This window comes from Manis pentadactyla, chromosome 3 (assembly GCF_030020395.1).
Source record: "Manis pentadactyla isolate mManPen7 chromosome 3, mManPen7.hap1, whole genome shotgun sequence".
Taxonomy (NCBI): Eukaryota; Metazoa; Chordata; class Mammalia; order Pholidota; family Manidae; genus Manis; species Manis pentadactyla.
Window position 1 is genome coordinate 77403907 of NC_080021.1, and position 16494 is coordinate 77420400.

Here is a 16494-nt window from a genome sequence, read left to right on the forward strand (position 1 = left end):
GAGGGAGCCTGAGCGGTGGGCCCACCAGACAGCACTGTGGCACTAGCTGAGATTCCGGGACAAAAACGTCTCGTTGAACTGAGAGGAGGTTGGTGTGGCTGGAGCTGAGTGAGGAGAGGAAGCGTAGTTTGAGATGAAGCCGGGAAAATGGGCAGGGGCCAAATCCCAAAGGCTGGCAGGATGCTGAAAAGGGCTGGGTTTTATTCTCAATACAAAGGGAAGGCACTGAATGGGTTTCAGTAGGGGATAAAATAATCAGATTTATATTTTTAAAAGATGACTTTGTGTGAGTTTCCTCAATCTCCACACCTTATCCCTCAAAGTAAGCTTGATTATCCACATTTTACTAAAGAGGAAAAACCACACAGAGGTAACAAGTGCACGAGTCTGGAGTTGATCTCCACTCACCATCTCCTTATACCAGGTGTGCTGCAAAATATATACGTATATTTATATGTATATATGTATCTCTTTAGAACTATGACCTCTTATTATTCCCAATAATATTCTATGGCAACTCTTACATATTAGACAACTGAGAGTAAAGCTGCCCTGGTTTAAATGAGACTTGGGTAGAAGGCTGCCGTCTCACCCCCCACCCCCCCAGCAGCTGTCCCAAGACCCTCAGGAATCTGGGGCCTGCAGGAAGTTTGCAAAGCACTGCTGTGCACCAGGCTTTTCCAGCTGTGCAGGGGCTTCACCTGGTCCTGTGGAGCCAAGGATAGATCCACACAGTGTTAGACTTGCTCAGTAACAGGCCCAGCACAGGCCACTCTCTGCTGTGCAAACACCTGAGATACAAAGGACGCATGAATAAGAGCATAGATGGTTGCAGACACAACCCTGGCCAGACCCTGGAAAATTTTATTCAACTTCTGGCTTTATCAATTAAAAGGGAGAAGTTGGAGGGATTTTAGAGGAAAAAGTCATAAAAGCAATAGAAAGGTGAAGGACAGAAGATAGTAGCTGAGAAAAGAGAATTTGAAGTTACTAAGACTGGGAAAGACCTAGGTATGTCCAAGCCATGGACCTTAGACATGGGATGGTGATTACATGTGCTCCATTTTCTCTGACTCTAGAACAAGGAAAGAAACACTATTTCAAACTAGGGGAATTTAGTATGAACAATAGACATTACTAAACTCTTGAATTGTTTGGGTAAACAGTTTCTTTCCATAGGAACATTTAAAAACAGGAAGCCAAGTTTTGTACATAAGGATTGGAAAAGATCTCTAAGATATCTTCAATCTCTATGCTTCCATTCATCGGGACAAAAATGTTAGGGGCCCCTGAAGTGCCACCAATGTCACACTGAGAGTCCTAGAAGGCAGAGAAGTCCACAGGTATATGGGGCATGTGGATCTGGGTTCAAACTCCAGGTTTTCCACATCATAACTACAGGTCTTGCAAGTTACTCAGCTGTTCAAAGTCTCACTTTACTCATATGTTAAACAGAGAAGATCATAGGGTTTCCATGAGGATAAAATATGAAGCGCTATGTAAACTGAATGATTCGGGACCCCAAATACAGGAAGCATATAATAAATACCAGCTATTTATTGTTATTATTAGTGTTACTTTTATGTTTAATGTTACTGGTAGGTGTGCAAATGACTGGGGAAGGTTCGTGTGTGAAAAATTTAGCTGACTTATGTATTCAGTTTGCAAGATTGCTTTAATAAAAAAAATTTTGAAAGTGACATTAACATTTTTTAAATTGCCTTATGATACATCATTTTATAAAGATAAGAAATAATCTAGATATTCTTAAAAAGTCATCTACACAGGTTTCTTAATTGAAATGGTCTTTATGAGCCTTTAGCTGAGCCTTTAGGGGGCACTACGAATATATGCTCTTGTGAAGGAAGGCTAGGGCTCTCTGGCTTGAGCCATTTTACACACTATTTAAGGTCGGTTAAGGTTGGGCTGTTAAGTAAAGCCTAAGGATATATAGTTTTTCCATAGGCTGGAATTCCTAGACATGGATCGAAATTATTATGTTGAAAACAATGTATGACTTTAAAGCCATTGGAACTAGATTCATTTTACCACATAGACCAGAATTTATATTCCCAGAATGAGTGTTGCATTCAAAGTAGTCACCTTGGGAGGCTGCAAACTGATTTTATTACTGCTCCCAGAGTTCAAAAGATTTTTGAAACTCCTGTTTTAGAACTGTAGTCAGGAAAAGTTTATGAACCACAAGTTAGAAAATCCATCTTGTTACATTGTTTTTACTCCTCATTCTTTTCCTGAAGCATCACCCCAATATAACCCACAGACTTGGCTTCCAGTGACTATTAGCAGTTTCCAAAAGTCACATTCACCATCAAAAGACAGAGTTGTCTGAGGAGGATATGTAAAAAGTGTCCCACAGACTCTGAAGAGAATTCTAGCAGGAAGTTCCTGAATATTCCAATAAAAGCAGCATTATTGAAATAAGTGCACAGCTTCTCAGAAGTGTCACCTGGAAGGAAGCAACATTTGGATGAATATGTTCTGGTATGTTGAATACAGTAATCAATTCATGACTTCAAGGGCACATATCAAATTAGAGATTTTGTTTCTACAAATGGAAGATTTTTTTCAAATGTCTGGTATTGGACTATATTGAATTCGATTATGAAAGTTTTCTGTTGCCACAACCAAGAGTAAAGAATCACAATTCTCAGTTCAATTAAAGCAGAGTAAATTTGAAACAAAAGAAGTAATTTCTTTTGTTTGAAATAACTTACAGAATTCATGCCAGGGAGAGCTATTGAGACAAATACTGAGTCTGAAAATGAAAATGGGATGGATCATTTTACGAAGGTTAACATAAAATTTGCATCTCTATAAGCCCAGATCATGATTTAAAGATAATAAAATCTCATGCTTCAGGGTGTAAGTTAATCACCACAAGGACCAGAAAGAATTTTCCTTTCAGAAGTAGTAAGGCACAATTGAGTGGGTGCATAAATCTTGTTTAATTTCCAGTGCATCAAGTATTGGTCAGTGTTGAAAACAAGAATCAAATTAGATGGACTATTAATCTGATTTGGCTCAGCAACTCCTATATTGTTGCCTCCACTGAGTTTAATGTCTTGTGTTTATACTTTGCTCTTTTAAGTAACAACTGCTTTAACAATTCTTTTATTTTTATAGTACCTATCATCCCAGAATGGGGGCATTTATATACTACGCAGTATTATCTTCATTAGACAAAGTAAATGGGATTGAAACCATCTCAGATAATCAATAACTTGGTTAATAGGAAACATCTTAAGGGTTTAATTGTATCCCTGTGGATGATTCTACTGAAAGACCCAGAAGGTCCCTGTTGCCACATACATATACCCCCCAGTTTGCTTATAGAAAACATCTTTGAGAATCAGTGGTCCAAAAGCAAATAGGAAATAGGACTTACTCACAAACTAATAGCAAGAACACAGTCCTCCCACGAAATGACAGATTCAGTTGTATATACAGTGGTAAAATCACATTTGTCAGGTGGCCTACACAAAGTACACACCACTAAATAAAAGTGGTTAATGTATTTGAAAATAGGAGCAACTCCAAATTATTTCATCTGTGTGAGAAAATAGTTCCAATTTAGGAAGAGTAGGTATGGAGAACTTCTTATGCAATGTAATTGATTTGCAAAATTGTAGCCTTGCTTTAACTGTAGCCAATAGTTTAATTGGAAGAAAATGACAATGAGAGTAGATTAAATTTATGATTTTTTCATTTTCCTGTTTAATCATATTGTGAATTCATGGCATTTTACTATAGAAAATGAACTTATTCTTCCTGTCTTCTGAAACAATATAATAGCTCTGTAACTAATAGATGGTCTGTCCTATTAGTGTGCTTAAGAATTAATGAGCAGTGAAGCTGGAAGCAGGTATTTTTTTTTCCCTATCTAAAAAAGTGGACCTTTACATAAAATTACAAATTTCCAAAATGTAGGTGGAATACAGTAAGCTTCTCTGCTACCTGCCATCCACTCAAGATCCAGTAAGAAATAAAGGGTAGGGCACCTAGCCAGAGGACAGAGTTAGGGGTTATTAAGTGCTCATCACTCCTGGAAAGGTATGGTTCATGCTGAGAGCAGGGAAGAGAGTGGAGAAGATCAATCTGACATTCTGTGAGTTTTCAAAGGTTTCAGATCTTTTCTCACCCTTAGGGAAGAAGAATAGCATATCTTGTCAGGAATCTCAGAAAGAACAACAGTGACTCCATGAAGTATGGTTCAAGAAAAGTCATTCAGTCACTTAACAAACATGTTTGTATGCTCTCTGTACTTGGCACTGTGCCAGACACGTGTGACACACAGATTCAAGTCCCAACCATAAAAAAGATCCTTTCCTTGATAATGCAAGATATGTCATAAAGACAGAATAAAGGGAGAGCCACTACTGGAGTGCCCGCCAGGTGTAGGCACATGACTAGACTATCTTACCACATTTGACAGTTTAAAAAGTAAAGGGAAAACATGCAACTTCCCCAGTTTTTTTTCCCTCTAAGTCATCAATTATGTTTCAAGTGCTGCCTTAAGTCATTATTTTTGGAAATCTATTTATTTGCCTATTGTTCTACTAGTGATTAAAAGTTACTACTCTTTCAAAATAGGCTTAGCATTACTGAGCATTACATGCTTTAGAATGGAGAAGATAAACGACACTTAATGGCTAGATAGAAAATGTTTTGTGTTTAATTACCATGCATGAAAAAAGGGAGACTTCACACGGTTGGCAATGGAGTATCTCAAATTAGGTAGCAATCTGTTTCCATCTATCTATATGTCTATATCAGTATCTCTACATCTTTCTATCATCTACTATATAGTGGACCACATGATATTATTCAAAAAGTAGAATTCAGGAGAATTTAGTTCACTGTTTATTTTAAATACAGCATTGAGGAAACCATTAATACATCCTCACCTTAGTTCTTCTAGGCTATAATTGGGAAGCTACCAACTTCCTAATTCCTTCAGGAAATGTGTTACTACCCTTAGCCTAGAATAGGCAATTCACTATGTAGATAGTATTCCAGGAAACATGATACAATGAAATTATTTTAACATGACACCTGGATTATATAATTTAAATATGCATTTTGAGGCAATAAAAATTAGTTTATTTGAGGTAAGAAATAGGACTATTTAAACTGAAATGTCTATTTGCAATTTTAAATATGTATGTATAATTTATTAATTCTTCTGAACCAGTGTTTTCCATTGAAGACTATTCCCCTGAAATGATCCACTGAAAAAAAGATTTCTGTGGTTCTCACTTGGAGATTCACAACATGCTGAAGGCTCTGAGAAGTCCTGCAGTAAAAGCACCCATTTCACCAGCCCAATGCTGTTCCCACCCATATTTTATCGTCAAACTTTGTTTTTTTTTAAAGACATTTATTTTTCCACAAAGCCCCCCCATTGCAATTTAGAGTCTGTGTATGTCAAGAAGAGAAGAGGGTGCTGTAGCCAGAACTGCTTGGACTGGCTACCCACCAGGAGGCCAGCTCTGCTGCTTGTTAAGCATCTGTACTTGCTAGGAATTGTCATTTATATTTCAAGTGTAGCATTAAGTGTATTTTTTTAAGATTGTTTAAACAAATGTGTTTGCTTAATTGTGTTGCTGTAATTCCTGGGATGATTGAATGATTATGTCTGAACAACATGTCTTATGCATCTATGTGCATGTTGTTCACATACACATACATGTACCTCCAAGTTCAGGCCACATACCTATTACTCTGTATGTACCATATCAGTAGATAATGAGGTGATCATTGGCTACAGGAATTAAAAAATGAGAACATTTTACAATTACATGTATTTCATAGTTTTGGTAGTTGGGATGTGTGAGTGACTTTTCTTCTACTTACATTGAAAACATCTACAAAGCAAAAATAAAGCTGCATAACATGTATTAATTTTTATAGCTCTCTGGTCACTGTGTAGTCATTTCTTTCCTATATGAAGTTGATGCAGTATGTGACTAAATATGAAATAAACATGAAATTAGCCCTTCCCCAATAGGCTAAAGAAAGGGAATGCAAACACAATGAAACCTCTTTTCCAGATGACTTGAACACCCAGACACACAATGAGCACATAATCTCCTTGGCATATATGGAATGGCTTTTGAGGCACATCGCTGTAGTACATGCTATTTTGAGGTAGAACTAGACAATGTTTACACAGCCTGAATTAACCTATTTGAGCTCTTCCTTGAATTGTTCATACTCTGCACATCAACAATAAGAGTTTTTAAATGGAAGCCCCCCAAAAAATCTACTTACTTTTTTTAAAATTGAAAACCAGCCTTTTAGTTACTACATTTAGCAAAGCTTCTTTGGCTAAAGCCTCTGCTTAAAATTTTCAGTGGATCATTTTTTGACATCTTTAATGTTAATACCAAAGACAGAGAGTCTGAATGTTTATTCCTGTTTCAGAAGGCTGCATCCACATTGACACAGAGAAGAACATTATAATGAAAGGGTTCTTTGGAGGGGCTTGAATACCTTGAGTACACCTGGCTAGATGCTCTGCATCGAGGATCCAGGGGTTCACAAGGTCCCAGGTTTCCATGGTTTGTCATTATTTTTATGGAAGTCAGTTGTGTCCTTTCTATTGAGAGAGTCTGTGGGGCTCGTGGTCCATTTTCCAGCCTGACCTCCTCGAGGCAGCACCCCCATGTAGCATCTCTGTTAGTGTGGTTTTCATTTAATTTTCCTACATGATGGGAAACAGCAAGCTGCCTTGCTAGCCCTGTTGTAGGCTGCCTTGTGAGAGGTCCCATGTTCAGTCACATCGTCGTGCGTGAAGAACCATTTTCCACAGCATGCCTGGCAGGTGATGGCACTGCACAGAGCAGGAGGAACTCAGAGAGACCCTGCAGTACCAAGAGCCCCAAATAGACTTACAAACTGAATAAGCATGGCATCAAGGTGGCAGAATAAGGTCATATGTGCATCCTCAGGACCTTGTTTTGACAAAGTGCCTTTTCCTCTCAAAGGCCATTTTAGCCTTTCCTTCCTCCAGCTGGTTTCACCTTTCCCCATTTGCTGTATCAGTCTCTTCCTCTCAGCCAAAGTAGGAGGTAGGTGCATGCCCAGGAAGAAATACCTCAGGGTTACTTCTTTATTCTTTTGAGCTTCCACTGATAATGTCTAGTTTTTAAGCCAATTAAAAGAATATTAAGAAATAGCCATATGAAAGTATGAAAAAAATTAGGGCAAAATTATATTAATTTACGATTGAGTCTAAAACTTCCATGAGATATTATTTTTATGTTGTTCATTATAAGAGAGAATTCATCACCAACTTCTTTAAAAAAAAATCAAGATGAGCTCTACAGTTACTTTGAAGGTATATTAATATGGTTTTATATGACTTGAGAAAGGCATTTTAGAACTCTTCTCTTCCATACCCATTGCTGTCAACCAGCTTTGTTTTCTTTGTGCAAAAATGTAGACCAAGGCTCTTTGATAATATAAAAAGGAAAAATACAAGAACAAGCATTTAAGCAACAGGAGATCACTGTTTGTGCAGTGATGACATCCATCCCATGGCTCACCTTTGTATCTTTGTTTGGATGAGGAAAGTAACCAAGTAAGGGAGCATGTAGGCAAAGAAAAAAGTTTATTGTTTCATAGATTATTTTAGATTTCATAAAAGACATAGAAGAAGCTCTGCCATGAGTAAGTCATGGTACAAATAATGGAGTCCTTAGATAAGAGAGTCAAGAATAGTACTGGGTATTGATTCATGTGAACATTCATGAATAAAGTCCAGAACGTGTTGCTAACAGAAATCAACACCCCATGTGTCAGTCTCCTAAACTAGCTCTTGTCTGTTTCCTCAACAGAGCTACAGTGAACCTGTTGATGTTAAGACATCTCAACCTCCTCAGCTGATTAATTCAAAGCCGTCAGTGTTCCATGGGCCCAGCCAGGCCCACTCCGCTCTGTACCTAAGTTCCCACTACCACCAACAACCAGGAATGAATCCTCACATAACTGCCATGCACTCCAGTCTCCCCAGGAGCATAGCCCCCAAGCCGAATAACCAAATGCCAGTGACTGTCTCTATAGCAAACATGGCTGTGTCCCCCCCGCCCCCACTCCAGATCAGCCCACCTCTTCACCAGCACCTCAGCATGCAGCAGCACCAGCCGCTCGCCATGCAGCAGCCCCTTGGGAGCCAGCTCCCCATGCAGGTCCAGTCCGCCTTACACTCCCCCGCCATGCCGCAGGTAAGCCCTCCCGCACCGGTTCTTCCATGGATGTGCCGGCAGGGAGCGGGGATGGGGGCTGTTTTCTGTTCTCTTTCAGTGGAGAGAGAACTAAAGATATTCAACAAACATCTGCCTCTGAAAAAATATCAATTATAGGGGTTGGGATTGGGCAGCATTATATGACCACAATGTTGATAATTCTTCTTTCCTTAATCTCTAGTTTCTCTCCGTTTTGCTTCCCCTTGCTTTCTAATCATCCTTCTTATTTTCTTCCTTTTAAGTAAAGTACATTTGATATTTTGAGATGAATTGGTTCTAAGATCTCTTTGGGCTTGAAAATCCTACATTTAAAAATAAATATGTTGTTGGAAATGGAGAAGGTCCTGATTAATATGCCTGTTGAGTCCAGTAAATGCTGCAAAATGAAATCAGACCCACTGTTTCTGGTCAGAAATATCAAACTGTTACAACCTTAAAAGGCCTAAGAAGTGAACATTTTAACCAGAGATTTATTTAAAAAATGGATATCTGGCTTCTGCATAGATTGGAAAGCAGGTTTGGGAGCCTCCCTGCCCACTTCCCAATTATTGAAACCATTTGTGTGCAATCCTAGCTAAACTTTTCTTTGAAATCAAGTTTTCTCTAGGGTTTTGTTGTTATTTTAAAATTGGAAAATTAGGAGCAAATGCTATAAACTAAACTGAGCATAAAGCACTCAAAAGTCTTAAAATCCTGTCTTTAAAAATAGATCAAGGTAAAACATACAAATCATACCAAATTCATCTATCACTTTTATAATCCAATTACACTCTTGTTCCCAGAGCTATAATTTAATATGCAAACACAGTTTCCTATAGAATTGATACCTGGCCTTCTGTGGAATTTAAGTCTCTATTTGGAATAGGGTGGGATGGAGGGAAGCCAAAAGAGGGGTCAAATAGACATAGTCCCAAATTCATCTTTATTGCTATAATTACAGACAGGATTTCTGAGAGCTGACAGTAGCAAACTTTGATATATTACCTTACCTCATCTTTAATTTCAGAAAATTTATAGCATGAGTTGTAGCATTATCTTTATTTTATAGCTGAGGGAACTCAGGCTTGGCAGAGTTGAGTAATGTGTCCATAGGTTGCAGCTGGAATTCAAATCCAGGTCTGTTTAGAAATAGGGGCCTGGATCTTAAATGGTAGGCCTGATGCCTGTCACTCTTAAACATTCTTACAGATTATTACCCATTTCATACTAGAAAACCAATGTCTCCTAAGCATTCAGAGGGCTTATATCCTAACTAGTTCTCAGATTAAAATGAATATGGAGAGTAAAAGTGTTCATCTCTACTGAAATTTTCCTTGGTCCTAGGCCAAGGCTATTGATAAAGCTCTGGCCGCTTACTTACCTGTGTTCAACAAACCAGCTGTTAACAAGAGAAGAATACTGGGGGAAAGCCAACTTCCGCCATCTTGCTTTGTCTGCAGTGCTGTTTGTGACCAGCAAGTGATATTCATAGGGTCAAATTTATTCTCTTTCTATCAGGCATCACTCACCATGAAAGGGGCCCTTTTGGGTGTCTGCATTTTAAAGAACCAATCAATAGTGTTGCATAAAGAATTTATAATTTGAAAGACACAGCCTTCAGTTGTGTGGGTTGAGTCCTGCCTAAGGGTGCCGGCCAACTGAGGGCCCATGTTTTGCTCCAGGTGCTGTAATGTGGGGTTTCTTCCCAGCAGAAAGACAATGGAAGGCACAGTCCCCTCACCAAGTTGAGGGCTAGAGCTCTGTCCAGAGAGGACAGCTTTTTTTCTAATTTATCCATTCAGAAATGGTCCTTTTTTCTCTTTATACAAACACCTTGGATGAGCTGGCTGTTACCCTGAACAGTTTTCAAACATTTCAGAATTACATGAGGCCACATGTGAAATCTCAAGAGATTTGTCTTTCCATATAAAATCTGAACAGAATAGGAAAAAATAGAGCAGGTTGCAATGGACAAGTTATTCATCAATCTTAAGTCAGTTCTATTAGTGTATCTCAAGAACTGTTCTTACCGAGATGGTAGGGTTGATTTCAATTTACATTAATAATAGAAGACAAAAATGGCATGAACCCAAAATGGAGAGTAACTAGCTGACAGACTACAGTGACTAAAATAACTTTTAACAATGCCCTGATCATGGTGGGTAGTCAATAAAGTAATGGTTAATGGACAAATGAACACATGAGCAAATTTTAAAGACTAGTAAAAGTGTTTTGATACTAGGATAAAATTATAGGTTAGTTTGCAGAATCTCAATTCCTTGGAAGTTTTCTAAAATTTCATTTATTCAAAGAGATTGACTGAACCCCTTACATGTTCCAAGCACTGTCTAGGCTCTGGAAATTGATCAGATAATGAGGCCTCTGCCCCAAGGAGTTCACATCAGAGTTGGGGGAAGGGAGGCAGTGGTAATAAGATTAAGATAAACAGATATATTATTAAGGTCCTATGGAAAAAAAAAAAGATGAAGCAGGAGGTCAAATTGCAGAATGTGGAGGAACAGCAAGCCTTTAGCTGGAGTGGGTGAGGAAGGCGCCCGCCAAGGGCCGGCAGACACCTGAAGGGTGAGAAGCGGAGGCAGCCTGCAGGGAGCAGACGGCATGAGAGAGAATGCCGGCAGAGAGAGGCAGCCGGGAACAGAGGCTCGGGCTGGCAGGACCTAGTCGGGGAGAGCATGGCTTGTCCAGAAAGTGGAAAGGAGGCCAATGGGGAGCACAGAGAATAAGGAGAGAGTGATGGGGAATGGGATCAGATTCATGGGCAGGTCACTGATCTAGGATTCTTCAGGTTAAAGGGGCTGTCAGCCCTAACGTGTTGATAATCCTAAAATCGGGGTCAAAGAGCCCATAGCCCTTGATGTCACTAAATGTATTACAGTCACAGCAGTCTGTCAGGGCCAACGTTCAAGCCATCAAGATTGGTCTTTAGCCTGTGGTTGAGAGCCAGGGTAGGAGTGAAATTCCACCTGATTCCTTCCAAACCACCTTTATCCTGAGAATGTTCACTTCCTCGGTATAGGGAGCATCTTCATATATTCCACCACCAAAAAAAGAAAAAGAAAGAAAGGACATTAATGGCTGCCATATTTACCACATTTTTAAAATAATCTCTCTTATTTCAGTAGTACTTTAGCTTATTTTATTATCCTTTTGAAAATGAATGTATCCTACACAAATGATTGTATAGTCCACCAGAATTAATAGTTTCATTTTTTTCCAGAATAATATTTTATACACTAAACCCATGGACCTGCTTTTTTGGGGTCCAGTTTTCTTCTTTTTTTTTTTTTTTTTTTGTTCACTATATTGTCAAATGAGGTCAAGAGAAAAAAAATCATTAATATCTGTCAACTTCCTTTATAACATTAAGAAAAAATCTTTGTATGATATCACACAGACAGATTTTCAATTTCCTTGTGTAATAAACAGCTGCTTTAGGATTTGGGTGTAATTTAAGGGTTTAAAAAAAAATCACATTGACATTGATGAATAAATCAGTTGTGAAGACAAAAACATTGATGCCTGTTGAAAATACCTCTGCAGACAGACAGGAAATGAAATTAGTTCCCAGTAAAGTGTGGGTGTGAGAGGATCACCGTTTGGTTGTGCTGCAGGCTTTTTTAGGACTTATTATGGTGGCACAACAAAACTGCTAGAGCTACAGAAATCTAATTAAAGAGCAAATGTCCCTTCTGACATCAAATCAATCTTTATCATGTTTCCTATTTTTATTTCAATCTGGCACCAGAAACTGAAATTTAAAATTCCAGGCATGCTGCAAAACAGTTGGTGATTTTTCTCTTGAGCATTAAAATGCAAAATATTCAGCCTTGTTTAATTGGGCTGCTAAGCAAACATTTTTCAAAAATGTACATCATCGTTGTTTCATATTTGCATCAATAATAAAAATGCACTTGACCCTAGGTTTGACCTCAGCATCTCTTTATACCATGTTCAGAAGGCTGTTTCATTTTCTAACTTGAAAGCAAGTAAAATAACGTTACTTCAGGCTTGGCTTGTATTTTTCTTGGTCCTTGGTTGTTTTGCTGTTAGTGATCTTAAATTTAGGCCTTGACGTTAGCTGAATTTCAAGGCTTTGTACTTTGTAGATGACACATAATTTTGGTTTTATAAACTTATTATGAAGTTACTTATTATACCTTCAACTAATAACTAAAAATTTTTACTATAATTTCTTATTAAAAATTAATGTTTTCCTGATATTCCCCCACCCAATCTTGAGGAACCATTTTTGTTGAATGGGAAAAGAACAGTCATGGTTTCTGTTGTTGATTGTGTGGGGTTGAGTGGGAGCGGGCTGGTTTGTTTTTATTAATTTTTTGTTTTCTCATATGTTTCCATACCTCCAACTAAACTCAACATATTTCCAGTTACTCTATTTCTGAGGCTTGTTTACTTACAGGTTGCATTGTGCTGACTGTGCAGAAGTACAATATGCAGGCATTAACTTAAAAAGATAGGACAGCCCTGGCATGGACACATTTCCAACAGGAGTATCAGCTAGTCTGTGTTAAACTTTATTAGAAAATGTGACTTACTGAGTCACTGCTATGGGCTAGGCCCTGAGAATATCCAATAAGCAATTGAAACACTCTCTGATCTCAGGTCCCTATGCCAGCCCTTATGACACAGGCTAAAATGGAAAGCCTTCTCTCTAGTTTTTTCCTACTGTTTGCCCAGCAACATACTAGACACTTAGGGAAGGAAGGCAAGAAAGCTGGCCAATAAGCCCCATAAAAACAATATTATAGCACCATAATGAATCAAATGCCTTTCACCAAGGCCAGTGCAAGTTCCTGCTTGACAGGGACACAGGATGGTCTGAAGAAAGAGAAAATCAACTTGGGAAGGATAGGAGAACTAAACATCCAGTTATATCTCTAACTTTTCACCTTCCTATTTTTGGGAAATGTTTATAGCTTAAACTGCAGGTGGTGTCTACATAAACACTTATTTCCCACAAACCCGTTGTCAGTTTAGGAAACATGCTATTCCACTTAGTCTGTAGGGGTCAGATAACCAACCAGGCTGGCTGGATTCTCTACTTTTCAATGATTTCTTTCCAAAGTTTTGTCTCTGTCAACCACAGCTTTGGTGGGAGTTATTCTGGACATTAGCTTGAAGTCTTTATCATTTGAACAGAAAAAAAATTAATATCTTAAAGCCAATATTGAGAACTGAGGACATTTGATAATAGGTGTCTTTGAGTCTTTACCCAAGGGACTCTCAAACATGAATAAAAGTCTAAGGAAATCCTTAGTTAAAAATCAATCCTCACATCATTCTGCTGAGCTTAAAAAAAAATGGTAAAAACTCAACAATATTATGCCATCAAAAGCTCCCTGCAAGTAAATAGGGAATGGTTCATTTTTTAATCTCTTGATTTTCTCAGTAGTTAAAATCCACTGCAGAAAGAGACAACCACAAGATTAAGATGCTTTTTTGGTCATTTCCAGCAAAACTTGCTTATGCTGCTCTTGAATTCACCAGATAAACTAAAAATAAATCTTAGTGTATAATGCTTTTTGTTTACCAGATACAGCTACATACTTCAGAGATTCTGTCCTTGAATTTTTAATAACTTTGCAAGGATTAAAAGTCAACACTTCACCATGCCAGTGTATTAAGAGAATCTTCCTGAAGTCTGATTATTATTTGCTAGTTAATAGACTTTTCAATTAAAAAATATTTGCTCTGTCTTATGCATTTTCTTCTCTGTGTTTTCCAATGGCAAGTTGTTTTGAAATTCTTTCCCTAGATTAGTCCAACAACTGTTAAAACGCTTTGATTGAAATTTTTTAGCTGAGAAAGAAATACAAATAAAAGAAGAAGCAGATGGTCTCTTTGTGATTGAATGAAAAAAATGGGTTTTGAGAACAATTTATGAATAGGTGTAGTCTAATAAAACACTCAGCCACCTGCTGCCTGAATCCTTCAAAAAAGATTCTGTTGCATATTCTGGGGATTAACTATTAATGCATCCTTAGGTTTGATAGGAAACAAAGTTTGAGGGGTTTAGGTCCTTTTTCCCTTTGTTAAGATTGAGTTGGCTTCTCTATATTTTAAATTGTTTCTCAGTTTAATTTATCTGCTCAAGAGTATAATTAAAGGTTTTCTGGCATGGTTAAATGAAGGAAAGGTAAGAAGAACAGGGTTGTGGGACATTTCTTTCCTACCTCTGGTTTACGTTTTCAAGGCCCTTTGGAGAGACACAAGCAAGGAAGGCAGTAGTGTCTGTGCAAAAAATGGATAAATATTTAGAAGCTTTTCTTCTTAAAAGGCACTTTGATCCTTATTTGTGGACTTGCTTTCCCTTTCAGGGATTTACTCTTCAACCCGACTATCAGACTATAATCAATCCTACATCTACAGCTGCACAAGTGGTCACCCAAGCAATGGAGTATGTGCGTTCTGGGTGCAGAAATCCTCCCGCCCAGCCGGTGGACTGGAATGACTACTGCAGTAGCGGGTAAGCAGCCAGTCACCGCCACCTGGTGGTAAATAGCTCTCATAGCCTGCGTGGCGTGCCGTGCTCCCTAGTCGAACGAAAGACCTGTCTTTTCTCCCTGCTTTCTAAAAGATGATCTGTAAAGAGTCCACCATCTGCGAAACATCAGAAGACACTGCTCCAGAATTTTTTAAGCGGTTTTCTAGCCATTCCAAGAGTAAATGCCTTTTAGATCCCTGTTTGCTTTCACTGTGCTCTTTCCCAGCGTGCAACTCCATCCCTGAAACTAGAACAAACAGACATCCCCATGGTCCTGTGGCCCACATTGTCTGTAACAAGTCATTGTCTGTCTGTGTTTTCTTCACACAGGGGCATGCAGAGGGACAAAGCACTGTACCTTACCTGAAAATCTGAACACCTCTTCTTTCCACTGAGGAATTCAGGGAAGTCTTTTCATCGTGGATTGCTTTGTACAGTCAAAGCAGTTCCCCATTTTATTAGAAAATACAAGTTGCTAAGCACTTAGGACCGTTTGAGCTTGTGGGTCACCCACTCTGGAAGAAATAGTCATGCTTCTTTATTATTTTTTTAATCCTTTATGGACATTGTTTTTCTTCTTCCCTGAAGGAAATCTGGACCATTCAGATTTTATGTTGGTTTTTTGCTGTGAAGTGCTGCGCTATAGTAACTGCCTTAGCAACTGTAGATGTCTCGGATAAAAGTCCTGGATTTTCCATTGGTTTTCATAATGGGTGTTTATATTAAAAACTACTAAAGACTTTTTAAATGGCTTGATGTAGCAGTCATAGCAAGTTTGTAAATAGCATCTATGTCACACTCTCCTAGAGTATAAAATGTGAATGTTTTTGTAGCTAAATTGTAATTTGAAACTGGCTCATTCCAGTCTATTGATTTCACAATAGGGGTTAAATTGGCAAACATTCATATTTTTACTTCATTTTTAAAACAACTGATAGTTCTATATTTTCAAAATATTTGAAAAAAAAAGTATTCCCAAATGGTTTTAATTTAAAAACAAATTGGCTTTGTCTCATTAATCAGACAAAAAGAAACTAGTGTTAAGGGAAGTGCAAACACATTTATTTTGTACTGCAGAAAAATTGCTTTTTTGTATCACTTTTTGTGTAATGGTTAGTAAATGTCATTTAAGTCCTTTTATGTATAAAACTGCCAAATGCTTACCTGGTATTTTATTAGATGCAGAAACAGATTGGAAACAGCTAAATTATAACCTTTACATATGGCTCTGTATTATTGTTTCTTCATACTGTGTCTGTATTTAATCTTTTTTTATGGAACCTGTTGCGCCTATTTATGAAATAATAAATATAGGTGTTTGTAAGTAAATTTGTTAGTATTTTAAAGAGGTTTCTTTGATGTTTTAACTTTTGCTGGCAAAAAAAAAATCACACTTGTTGTGAATACTTTATTATTTAGTTTTACAGTGACATGAAAAAAACCAAACCTAATTTTCTTTTAGCAGCAAATTAAAGTACCAATCCTTATTTCTACATTTCTTTGGTTGATACAAATGAAACCTATGATATTTAAGAACTTTCATTCTTCGTACAATATAACAGAAAATTGTCCTAAAAGTTACCCAAGTTCCAAGATGAAACAGATGGGTTCTCTACCTGAAAAGGACTGCTTCTTGGTCCTCAGCTGGTTTTAGTCAAATCCCTTCCTCAGGAAAAAGAAAAAAAATGTAAAGTCAAATCAACCACAGTTCCTCAAGCTGCA

At 37.9% G+C, this 16494-nt stretch overlaps 1 protein-coding gene across 1 annotated transcript in view; it reads left to right on the top strand.

Annotated features, from left to right (window-relative positions):
• Positions 1–16101, top strand: part of TOX (thymocyte selection associated high mobility group box) — a 286688-nt gene extending 270587 nt beyond the window's left edge. Inside the window, exons 7-9 of the mRNA XM_036907552.2 lie at positions 7860–8246; positions 14606–14754; positions 15103–16101. Of these exons, the coding sequence (XP_036763447.1) occupies positions 7860–8246; positions 14606–14754; positions 15103–15139 (573 nt within the window). The 3' untranslated portion in view covers positions 15140–16101. The remainder of the gene's footprint in view (positions 1–7859; positions 8247–14605; positions 14755–15102) is intronic.
• The last annotated feature ends 393 nt before the right edge of the window (positions 16102–16494 follow it).